This window comes from Bactrocera tryoni, chromosome 4 (genome assembly GCF_016617805.1).
Source record: "Bactrocera tryoni isolate S06 chromosome 4, CSIRO_BtryS06_freeze2, whole genome shotgun sequence".
Taxonomy (NCBI): Eukaryota; Metazoa; Arthropoda; class Insecta; order Diptera; family Tephritidae; genus Bactrocera; species Bactrocera tryoni.
In genome coordinates, this window is record NC_052502.1 from 37,990,857 (window position 1) to 38,002,978 (window position 12,122).

The following is a 12,122-nucleotide window of genomic DNA, read 5'->3' on the forward strand; positions in this document are numbered from 1 at the left end:
GAAAAATGGTCCAAAGAAACATATCGCCAACGGTTGCAAAGATATTTGATCAAAGCCTTTTTATATTTGATCAAACACCGCCGAAGCGCTAACAAAACTTAATTTTACGTAGGAAACTGTTTTAACCACTTCTAAACTATTGAGGCAGAAATGTTACAATGTGACGCCACTGGCTACAAAATTCAAAAATTTTATTAAAAAAAAATAATAATATTTCCCTAGCGGTTGCCAAGATTTAAATTTTGCCATTATATGATTTAAGAATATTATTCAATTTATATTGTATTCAAATGTGTATGTAGTAAGTATTTTTAAAACATAATTATATTACAACGATATTTTAATAAATCAATAAATATGAAACTACTGAATTTAAAAGTACAACAAAACGAAACAATGTGTTTTATTTACTAGCATTATTTACCGTTTCTAATAAAATATCAAAACATTTAACATTTTTTAAATAAAAAAAAATTCTAATTTTAAAAATATATTTTTAAATTTTAATTTTTTTTCTGAATTTTTTTTTAATTTTTAATTTTTTTTAATTTTGCCCATTTTTTTTTTAATTTTTACAAATCAAACTATTTTAATTTAAAAAGTCTTTTTTTTCAATTTAAAAATGGTTTTTTTTTTCAATTTAAATAAGGTTTTGTTTTTCAATTTTAAATTTTTTTAATTTTTTTAATACGTTTTAATTCAATTGTAGTTTTAAAATTTTTTAAATTTTTTCATTTTTTTAATTTTTTGCTAGTTTTTTTTAAATTTTTGAACTTTCTTTATTTTTTTAGTTTTATTTTTTTTTAATAAATTTTCTTAAAATTTTTATTTTTTTTATTTTTTTTAATTTGAACTTTTTTTAATTTTTAAAAATTTTGTAAATTTTCTTTAAATTTTTAATTTTTTTAACTTGCTTTTTTAAGTTTTTTAGTTTTTAAAATTTGTTTCCATTTTTTTTAATATTTGCAATTTTTTAAAATTTTTTAAAAATTTTTTGTAAGTTTTTTTTTCAATTTTAAAAATTTTGTTTTAATTTTTGCTAATCTTTTAAATTTTTGAACTTTCTTTAATTTTTTTTAATTAATTTTCTTTAAATTTTATTTATTAATTTTTTATTTTTTATTTTTTTTAAAATAATTTTAGATTTTTAAATTTTTTTAACTTTTTGAATTTTAATTTGAATTTTTTTAATTTTAAAATTTTTCTTTTAATTTTTGATGAATTTTTTAAATTTTTTTAAAATTTTTATTTTTTAATTTTTTCTTAAATTTTTTTACTTTTAACATTTTTTAGTTTTTATAAATTTTGAAAATTTTTTAAACTTTAAATTTTATAATTTTTTTTGGATTTTTTGTAATTTTAGAAAATTTTATTTAAATTTTAAATTTTTTTAATTTTTTTTTTTTTTTAATTTTAATTTTGAATTTTTGATAATTTGCAAATTTTCTTAAATTTTTTTAAATGGTTTTCTTTTAAGTTTTTTAGTTTTTAAAATTTTTTTCGTTTTTTTTTAATTATGGCAATTTTTTTTCAATTTTAAAATTTTTTTTTAATTTTTGCCAATTTTAAAAATTTAAATTTTAAATTTTTTGAATATTTAAATTTTTATATACATTTAATTTTTCAAAATTTTTTCAAATTTTTCCATTTTTTTTTCATTTTTAATTTTTTAAATTTTTTTTTTTAATTTTTAAAATTTTTATTTATTTTTTTTCAATTTTTTAAAATTTTTTTAAATTTTTTTAATTTTCAAAATTTTTTTTAAATAAATGTTATTTTTTTTTTTAAAATTTTTACATTCTTATTTTAATTTTCTTAATTTTTTAAATTTTTTGCAAATTTTGTTTTTTTTTTAATTTTTTTAATTTTTATAATGTTTTTATTAGTTTTAATTTTTTTTATTATTTTTTAAATTTTTTTTTATTTATTTTTAAATTTTTTTATAATTTTTTTTAAATATTTTATTTTAAATTTTTGCTATTTTTTAATTTTTTTTTTATTATTTATATTTTTAATTTATAATTTTATTTAATTTTTTCCATTTATAAATTATTTTTAATTTTAATAATTTTTTATTAAAATTTAAAATATATGAAAAATTATGCAAGACACTTGAAAATTATTAAAAATAATCAAAAACAACCCAAATAAGCCTAAAAAGTCGTTTGCCGTAAATTACAGCCGACCCTAGTGGCGCGCCGCAAATTTCCAATATGCATTTTTGCCCCAATGTACTAGGCGCCCAGAATGCTCAGAAACGCAGCAGGTGGCCGTAGAAAAAAGTTGCACTGCCGTACCGACACAAAATCGGTCATGCAGTGCCGCCACACTGCTGCATACTTCTAGGCCCCGGATGAAGCGAACTGCTTACTTTTGGTCGGCATAGCAGGTTGGCATAGCAGTTTGCCGACATCCGTTTGCCTGAAAGCATGCTAAATTTTTGGCTGGCGCGCAGTGCATGCCGCCTTATGTGTGAGTGCGCAAAATGCAGCAGCCACCTGCTGGGCTGTTCTGGGTGCCTGGTGTAATGGGGACAATTTTAATTTTGGGAAAAATGCTCTAGCGACGCCGCCACGACGCTGGCAGGTGCGAAATTTTTTTTGCAGCTCTTTTGTAATTTTTTACAACTGCTCGCAATTTTTTTGATTGAAATTTTTTTAAAAAATTACAACAACAAAGGATTACATGAATTTATGGAAAAATTAGTGTGACGTTTTTGGATTTTTTTTTTTTTAATATTTTTTATTATATTTGTTTAGTATATGTTTTTTATAAATAATTTATAACATTTATTATTTAATATTTATAATACTTAAAAGGTAGGTTTTAGAGTTTGGGATATGTATAGTGCTAATTTTAAAACATTAATTAGACAATTGTTGAATGCATTCTTTTTACATTTTGCGTGTCCTAATATGCAAGTAAATATATTTAAATATCAATTTAAGACTAACTCATATTTTTAGTAAACAATTTTATTTTTAATAATTTAATTCTTAATTCATTTTTATTTAAATTTCTCCATTGGTGGATGTAGCATAATGTTCAATGACCACTTGTCACCGTTTAGCTTTTGGTGGTTTAGCTGATCTGGCGTATATTTTGGTGACTTATTTTTCGTAAGACGTGGCCAATCATCGTAGCAGCTGTCGAATAGCGTGTGCTGCCGAAATACCGTCCGCCGAGCAACAGTAGCGCAATTCATAAACACCGATTTCATGTTTGGGATACCTTTGTGATTCACATTTCTCGCCACCTGCGACATCACAACGCAGCTCAACTTCACTAAAAACCGTCTGAGACTTGCGGCACACATAGTAGGCGTAGCGATCCATGTTTAAGTTGCTGACATGCTTGGAGTGAGCATCCTTCACGTATCATCCTTTATCCTTGACGAAGCCATTGTACTGCTAACTGCAAAGTAGACATGCTTTCATATAAACAAATGATTATTTAATATTGGCAGATGTAGAACTCACCGATTCAACGCCTTGTTTTTCAGCGGTTGTAGTGGCACTTCAACAGCATCCCTCAAATTTCCAAAACTTAATTTTACTAAGCATCCTTTTAGAGTGAGGTTGAGGTGTTTAATCTGCCGCTGCCTAAGCTATTCCATCGCTGCCTGTTGTGCACTGCTGGGGCCTGTTAGAAATGCTTTTGCCTGACTTATACTGGTTGTGGGTTTGGGAGAAAAGTACAAATGTTCGAAGAAGTAAAAAATTATCATAATTACATATTTATTTAAATTTCTTTATACATTAGCTGCTACATATTATTTTTCTAAGAAATACATGTCTATATATAGTATATACATATATTTCATATTTATTTAAAGCTAGTATTAAAGTACAGATCCACTAGGACCTCGTGTAGAGCGTTGAAGAGTTTATGTGCTGGCGCTGCTGCAGAAAAACCTTTTTGCTGTTTTTCTCGCATATTTTGGTCGAATCAGCAATTATTTAGTATATACATATACATATATATGGTTTATATAGTATATACGGTATATATAGTATATGATCCATGGAATTACAATTAAATAAATCTTAAAACTATTTCCACGCGCAGATTACTCTAAAAATATTTTCATGACATTTAACGCTAAGTGTACTTCCGTAACAATTTACACCAAACCTAGAACTAGAGAATTAGGGCTAAAGAATAACGATCGCGCATACAACAAAAAATCGTTTGAAATTTATAATACAAAAGTAAAGTAAGTAGAACAGATGAACGATCGGCTAATTGATAACCGCATATATTAAAGGCTAACGGCCCGTTGTCTTTCTCGTCAATACAACAACAAGTTCCACGGCAACATAAGCAACTTTATCTTGGTGATGGTGACATTGTCGATCTCAGTCTTCTGCCCTTCTTCACCTGCGACAACTGATCCTTGGTCGACAACTGCTTGTTGGACTCAACCGCATGAGTGTTTGGTGGCGCCGTTATGATATTGAAGACCTATTTGTTTACATGAATTTGTGTGTGTGTATATGTGAAGGGTGTTTTTTTGTAGAAATATGATGCATATTGTTAAATAATGAACATAATAAATAATATGTTGTGTAATTGTTGTGTGTGAAATTTCGTTTTTTTTTCGCAGTGAAGTGAGGAAGAAGAAGAAAAAATACGATTGAGTTGAGTATTGCTTCACGATTTTCAATTGTATTCTATTTGATTTTCACACGATTTACTTTTGAATTGCCATCGATAATCTCCACTGGCTTGGCCGGCACATAAGCCGAGAGACCCATCAGACCGAAGAGCTCGGGACTATAAAGACTGGATGCCGGCGCAGATGAGTGGGTGCCTGAAAAATCAATAATATTCTTAGTATGAATTCCAAAGCAGCTGTGAGAAGTTTGGTTGGTGCCTATTTAGCCAGTTGCATAAAATTCAGGCACTGTTTCGAAGTTAGATCTCATTCTTCAGGATCGGTTATAAATGTTCGGGGCAGAGGTAACAGGTAGCGTACAGGAAAATTTAGCTAATTTTACTTATGGAGGGATCGTCTGAAGGTTCATATGATTTTTAGTTTGCCATTAGTTTGTGAATTATATCATGTTGAGTGAAGCATTAGGATTGTTATCCTAAGTTTAGACGTGGTGAAATGAGCACCGAAGACGGTGAACGCAGTGGGCGCCCAAAAGAGGTTGTTACCGCCGAATACATTAAAAAAGTCCACAAAATAATTTTGGTTGCCCGTAAAGTGAAGTTGTTCGAGATAACATGCACTCTAAAGATACCAACTGAACGAGTAAATCATATGTATTCTTCACAAATATTTGGGTAAGCTCTGTGCAAAGTGGGTACCACGCGAGCCCACTTTTGACCAAAAGAAGTTATAAGTTGATGATTCGGAGCAGTGTTTTCGAATGTTCAAGCTTATTAAAACCGAGTTTAAACGTTGATATGTGACAATTAATGAATCATGGCTCTATCATTCCCCTCCGAAGCCCAATCGACAGTAATACGACTGGACTGCACACGATGAACCCGTTCCAAAGCGAAACAGTCGGCTGGCATTGTTAAGGCGTATGTATTTTGGGATGCGTATGGAATAATTTTTATTGACTACCTTTGAAAAGGAAGGATCATCAACAGCGACTATTACATAGCGTTATTAGACCATTTGAAGGACGAAATCACCGTAAAACCAACGCATTTAAACAAGAAGAAGGTGCTGTTTCACCAAGCAATGCACCGCGTCACACGTTAGTGAACGCGATGATAAAAATCCATGAATCGGGCTTCGAATTGCTTCCGCATCCACCGTATTATACAGTTCTAGCCTCCAGCGACTATTTCTGTTCTCAGATTTGAAAATAATGCTCGCTGGGAAGAAATTTTCCTCGAATGAAGAGGTGATCGCCGTAGCTGAGGCCTATTTTGCAGTAAAGGGCAAATCGCACTACAAAAATGGTATCCTAAAGTTGTGGGTCGCTATAATAAGTGCATCACTCTTGAAGGGAACTATGTTCAATAGCGAATTTTGCCAAAAAATATGTTCTACTATGGTAGGCCCGGGAATTTTCAATTGATCTGTTGTTTGCCAGATAATGAATGGACCGAAAAGTGAACGATGCTCATGAGTAAAATATATCCTGAAGTCAAGAAAAATATGCTGCCTTTGATATATGGGGCCAGTTGAACTAAATGTTAGAAAATCATCAATTTTGGACAGAAAAACAGAGGAATAAAATAACAGCTACTCTCTCAGTTGGATGTCGCTTTCAGTTCACAAAATATCTCATTTTGCTGGTAAACCTGCGAGTTGGTACCCACCGATTAAAATTCACGAAGCTTTTGAAAGAAAACCAAAATTAAGTAGCATGAGGTCGAAAAAATTACTTACCATTACCGGGTGTTGGTCTCACTATGAAGCGTGGCGACTTTCTAAAACTGGGCGGCACTTCAGTGCTCGTACTGGTTGTGGTAAGCGTACGTTGTGGGAAGAATCGTGGCTGTGGCGTCACCACATACACCTTCTCGTGTGTTTGTGGCGAAATGGTAACCTTGGCTTTGCGCCAAAGTTCTGCCGGCTCGGCCTGATGGGATTCGGAACCGAGGTGCATGAAATTCGGTGCTGCATGTCCATTACTATTCGGCGGTTGCTGCGTGGTTGTTTGACTCGTTGTTGAAGAGACTGTCACTGTTTCGCTTTCTAGAGTGTCCAATAAGTGGTTATCCACATCATCGTCTATTTGATTCAGTTCGAAACGCTTCGAACCGCGTTCCAACAGCAGCGATTGCAAATCGTTAACGGATGCTGGCAGTTCCGAAGGTGGTTCAAAAAGACTAATTGTTGTCTTAGGGCGACGTGATGCTGGAGTTGTTGTGGTAAGATATTCAGTTGGTATGTGCTTGGACCGGCCACGTATTGTTGGCGTACTTGGACGATGCGACAGTGAGGTGTACTCTTGCTCCGTCCAGTCGTCGATATTCTTTTGCAGCTTGGAGAGATCAAAGCTCGAAGAATTCGTTTTCTGCTGTCTAATTTCATGTTCGCGACGCAGTAGATCACGTAAATTTGAGGCAAGTATTTTAGTGACATATTTCGTGGTGCGACGCGGTAGCTCGGGCGGTGGCGTCTCCGTAGCCAATTTCGCAGTCACCAATTTGGACTCTTGTTGTTCGTGTATATCCACGCTATTCTGTTGGGTGGACCATTTCTGGAAAGCGGCATTCTGTTGATCGATTTGATTAACTGTCGACTGTGGACGTGTAGGCTCAAAGGGACGTGGCTTGTTTTTCGTCGTATAAGGAATGATTATTTGATGAACGTCCTTGTGGCGCGCCGGCGCCGGCGGTGGTGGTGTTGGTGGTGACATTCCAGCATATTGACCGCTCGCATCTATGGCACTGTAGGTGGAGGTTGGTGTGGGCGCCGCAGGTGCACCAGTAAATGTGGGCAAGGGTGGCAACGGCGTCACTAACCATGGTGCTGTAGAGAAGGGTAGATCGACGGAATTTGGCTTGTGATTTGAATAATGTTGTGGGGTCACAAACGGCGCAGGCGGTCTGCGCAAATTCAGTTCACTGGGATCACGCGTAAAGGGGCGTGGTTGGTTAAGAAAACCGGGCGCATGTTGTATGGGAGAATCCAATAAGCGTTTTGGTGTTTCACGTTGATCATGCTTTACTTGTTCTGGTCGCGGTGGTTGTTGTGTTTGTAGTGAAGGTAAAAATTGCACTTGTGTGTTCCCTTGCACGCGTTCCGTTATGTAGTCCACCTCACCAAGCTGCGACAATTGGGTCGAGAATTCGAACTCGCGTGGTGGCTCCGTAGTTGTGTAGGGGAAGGTTTGCGCCAGCGGCAACCAAGGTCTGCTGTCCAGGTTTTGTTGCTGATGTTGCACCTCGGTTAGATTGTGCGACGAAGCGGATGGAAAGTTGTCTTCACCTTGTGGCTCATAGGGAGCTTTCTGTGGCTCATAATTGTGCTGCTGATATTGCGTTTGCTGTTGATATGGTGTTGTGTAGAAATTTGTGGATGGCTCGTAGTTTTGTTGAAATTGTGTATACTCCGTTTGGGACTGTGTTGTGGTGGCTGGCGAATATTGCACCTGTTGCTGTTGTGTTGCCGTCTGGTAGGAAAGATCCGTTTGTTGATAGATTTGAGACTGTTGTGGTTGTTGTGTTTGCGGCTGGGGAGGTGTTGAACCCTGCGACTGCGTATTAATATATGACTGACTCTGTTGCGGCAGTTGGGTTTGTGGTTGTCCCGCAAAACTACCCAATTCGGTGAGTATTTGCGACGCAGGCAAGTGCTTGTGTAGATTTGGACTGAACGTCTCATGCTGATATGGCACCGTCGCAACCGTCTGTTTGACCGGTTGTGGATTAACTGGGGCTTGCTGCTGTCCTAAGTCAATAGAAGGCGATTGTTCGAACGTGACTGGATATTCGACTGATGAGACGAAATCGGTGATCTGATGGCTCTTTACAATCTCAAAGCTGGGATCATGAACTCGTGTTGGCGTTGAGTATGTCTGCTCTGGACGCACACGATCCGGTTGCAACTCCGAAGGTGCACCGACGTTTTCCGCGAAGTGTGCTGGTTTCGTAGTGGGCAATTGCTGTGCAGTGCCGACCGTAGACTCAGTGGTGGTTGTGGAAGCTGCAGGCGTCAAATAAGGCAAACGGAAGGGTTGTGCATTATAAATAGGTGGCAAAGCGTTCAGGCTGAGATTCGGTATGGGCACTGGAAGAAATGGTGGTGCTACAGGAGCTTTTCCCGGTGCAGGTGGTGCTTTGTAGGATCCAGGCAGTGGTTGATATACTGTGGGGAAATTGAACTGTACAGCGCGTTGTCTAACGGGCAACTGTTGCTTCCCAGTGTTGCCAAATGGCAATGGCTGTTGTTTTGTATATTTCTGTGATGCTTGCGCTTCATAGTGTTGTTGTGAGTGCTGTTGTGGCGCCGCAGCGGCGTGCTGATTATTCGCCTGGTATTGTAAACCTTGCGGGAACATTGGCACCCAAGGATATTTATTGCAAAGGTTACAAGGTTTACCATCTGGTCCTAAGGGTGCTTCATAATTGTATGCTTGTTTACCATCCGATGAGAAACCGTTGGCGATTTGATTTTGTTCCGCCGCTCCGAGGCCGAACCAGCGTGCTATGCGTGACATAAAGCCGGGCGGTTCGACGGCATTGATGGAGGATGTGTGACTAGGTGCCGCCACTGTTTCGGCTGCTTGATGAGCGGGTGCATTTTGATGTTTCAGATGTTGTGGTGTGGGTAATGGTGGTGGCACCAGATAATCTGCAGGGAAATTCTGTTGCTGCTGTATACCCCAGGTGTGTTGTGGCAATAGAGCTGATATACTAATGGCTAGGAGGGTAAGCTGGCAGGCAGAAGGGGCAAGTCGATGCTGAAGTCGCGTCTGCAAATAGAAAAACAAATTCAAATCTTTATTAGTTTATTAAATTAAAATTTTAAATAAATAAATAAATAACGGAACTTAGCAATATTTTTAGGTCAACTTGTGCGAGTGAGGTATGCTTGTGAAAAAACAACTCAAAACCTTCGTTGTAAGACGTTTTTGCATTTCAAAAATGATGCCGGAATCTATTAAAAGGAGTCGTTTTTGTATAGGATTATGACAGTTGAAGAAAAATGGATCCATTTCGACAACCCTGAACGTAAAATATCATATACGAAACGTGGCCAACCGTATATTCATGACACCAAGTATCTGGTTTATTTAGATTAGAAAGACGTGCTATTAAGAGCTTCTCAAACCTAGTGAATCAATTACTGGGCAACACGACGGACAACAATTCTTCGAAGCCAGCGATTGCCGAAAAACACCTAAAATTTACAGACACCCCTATCATTTTTTCGCTCACTGTAAAATGTCCTCACCAGAATACGGTTTACATCAAAATAGGCGTTCAAAAATTAGCTTGATTCATTATTGGCCCCAAAGCCGGCGCAGTGCTTTGGATAGGAATCCACAATTACCCGAAAGATCGTGAAATGTTCAGCTTCAGGAGGCCAATAGTTTAAAAAATAACATTGTAATGGGTGTTTTCTTATACTTGTGGTTTACAATGAAGCAATAATTTTTTCGAATTTAGTCTTTTTGACAGCTTTTACTTTATTTGTACTCAGTTTGGTTTGCCATTTCATAATGAGCAAACTTATTCCGGAACATTTGCAAATCGTGCGCTGCGTCCAATATGCGGTCGCCAGTCCAGGAATCGGCTTCGGACCATATTTACACTAGTGGATGGTGTGTATCATCAGAGTCAACGAGCTTTGGTTTATATTTCTTCAAAAATGAAACCCGTCATTATGTTACAACAAATGGTCTAAAAAACATCCTTTGCCTGTTCTTAAAGTGTTATATACAGTTAGAATTTTCAAAAAAACAATTTTTTTAATTATATTTTTTTAATGTTCATATATTTAAGAATACATACAGAAAATTTCATTACAGGCGAATTTGAAAAGACGTTTCAGTGTGCTTGGAAGTGCACTATAAACTTTAAGGGGGCATTCTGGTCTAGAAATTAAAAAAAAAATGATTTTTTTTTATATTTTCAAAGTTTAACTATTCAAGAATATGTGTACAAGAGGATTTTTCAAAATTAAAATTATTTTCGGAGATATAGCCATTTTTCTGACCCGGCATTCAAACTGGTTCGGCCGGAACTAATCGAACAAAAGACTTTACGCGAAACTTTAAACGCGTTTTTCTCAAAACCGACTTTTTCGGAACGATACCCACGATTTCTCAGGTTCTACTGGACCGATTTACTTGAAATTTTTACAGAGTCTTCTTTATAGGCATGTCTATGTTTGGAACTAGCCCCATGCCCAAATTTTTATTTTTATTATTTTTAAAAAGTTCTAAATAGACAGAAAAAGTGATCAGGCAGTCACCATTTTGTGAAAAAATTTTTTTCCACTTTTCCGTAGTTCCGGCCATTGCGACATTATTCTAGATCAATAATTTTTTTTTTGGTTTCAGATAACTAGGAGGGTTGAAATTATGGGTGTGGTCACGTGGAAATTTTTAGAGACGCCCACTTCGTCAGCTCATAATTTTTGAAATTTTTTACTTCTTTTAGTTTTTAATTTTTTTCTGTACTCTTCTAAAATTAACAAATAACTAACAAAAAAATGGAAAATTGTCAAATTTTTTTTTTGAGAAACCGTCAAAAAATTTAGTTTGCTCATTCCTTCGATTATTTACTAGATTTAATATTACTTAAATGAAATCTATCTGGTTTTTTAATTTCAGTGAATCCAGTTCAGAGATATAGTGGTTTCCGCAAATCGTCGTTTTTGAGAGGAGCTCCCTGAGATCAGCTGTAGTTCATTTCCAAATGATAATTTAACTAATAATAAGTCTTAAAATAAAATATACATATGTACACATTTATGGATCCATAAATTTAAAAGTTTTCTCAGGAAAAGTCTGGAAACTCGCTTTTACCTTCTAACTGTATATAACCCCTTAAACAAATGTTCAAATTTTAGAAAAATATTAAATGCAAACCTGTCAAGCAGTATTTTGCGAAATGAAATGAATTTTCACAACCAGAGTTCATTTTAAAAATTGAGTACCTCTGTCTTTAGCATGTGTGTATGAAACTTATATGGAGCAAAGGAGTGGAAGTACAAATGACAAACCGGAATCCGCAACCAATGAAAATAACAATCAAAATGTAAATATCATCAACGAGTTTCACTTTCCAAAATGCGAATCAACTTTCTGCCAATCGGCATCCTCCAACCCACCACCACAAAAAATATGATGCGCCCAGTAAACTACTGGATTACTTGCTGGCGTGAGCAAGTGGCGGTCCGTCAGCGCACAGCTATGCGGCAGCTATGTCATAAATTAAGTGATTTTGACATTTTAGAGCAAATTTTCTTACACTCAAGGCGACCGTGAAAAAATGCTACAACAACACAGCCAATAATAATAATCAGCACAACGAACAAGCGTCATTTATACGGCTCATTCGACTCGTATTGGCGCTCATTGAAGCGTCAGTGAAGCGTATCGAAGTGAGCCGGCCGATGGTTAAATAAAAACGTGCAGTTAAACCAGCATTCAAGCTTGAAATTGGTGATGATGTGTGTGTGTGTGTGGAATGCA

General features: G+C 35.4%; 1 protein-coding gene across 1 annotated transcript; it reads right to left on the bottom strand.

The window, feature by feature from the left end:
- Positions 1–4,064: 4,064 nt before the first annotated feature.
- Positions 4,065–9,635, bottom strand: LOC120773828 (proteoglycan 4). The gene is made up of 4 exons (XM_040102941.1): positions 9,534–9,635; positions 6,359–9,392; positions 4,698–4,813; positions 4,065–4,464 (listed from the first exon to the last, which is right to left on the bottom strand). The coding sequence occupies exons 1-4, from the start codon at positions 9,633–9,635 to the stop codon at positions 4,330–4,332; spliced, it is 3,387 nt and encodes a 1,128-aa protein (XP_039958875.1). The 3' UTR covers positions 4,065–4,329.
- Between the last annotated feature and the right edge of the window lie 2,487 nt (positions 9,636–12,122).

Excerpts from the sequence above, each read along its gene's own strand:
- LOC120773828 (XM_040102941.1), bottom strand. The coding sequence starts at position 9,635 with ATGGATCCATTTTTCTTCAACTGTCATAATCCTATACAAAAACGACTC. Across the intron at positions 9,393-9,533 it reads AAAAACGTCTTACAACGAAG|ACGCGACTTCAGCATCGACT; the intron begins GTTTTGAGTTGT and ends TTCTATTTGCAG. Across the intron at positions 4,814-6,358 it reads GAGACCAACACCCGGTAATG|GCACCCACTCATCTGCGCCG; the intron begins GTAAGTAATTTT and ends TTGATTTTTCAG.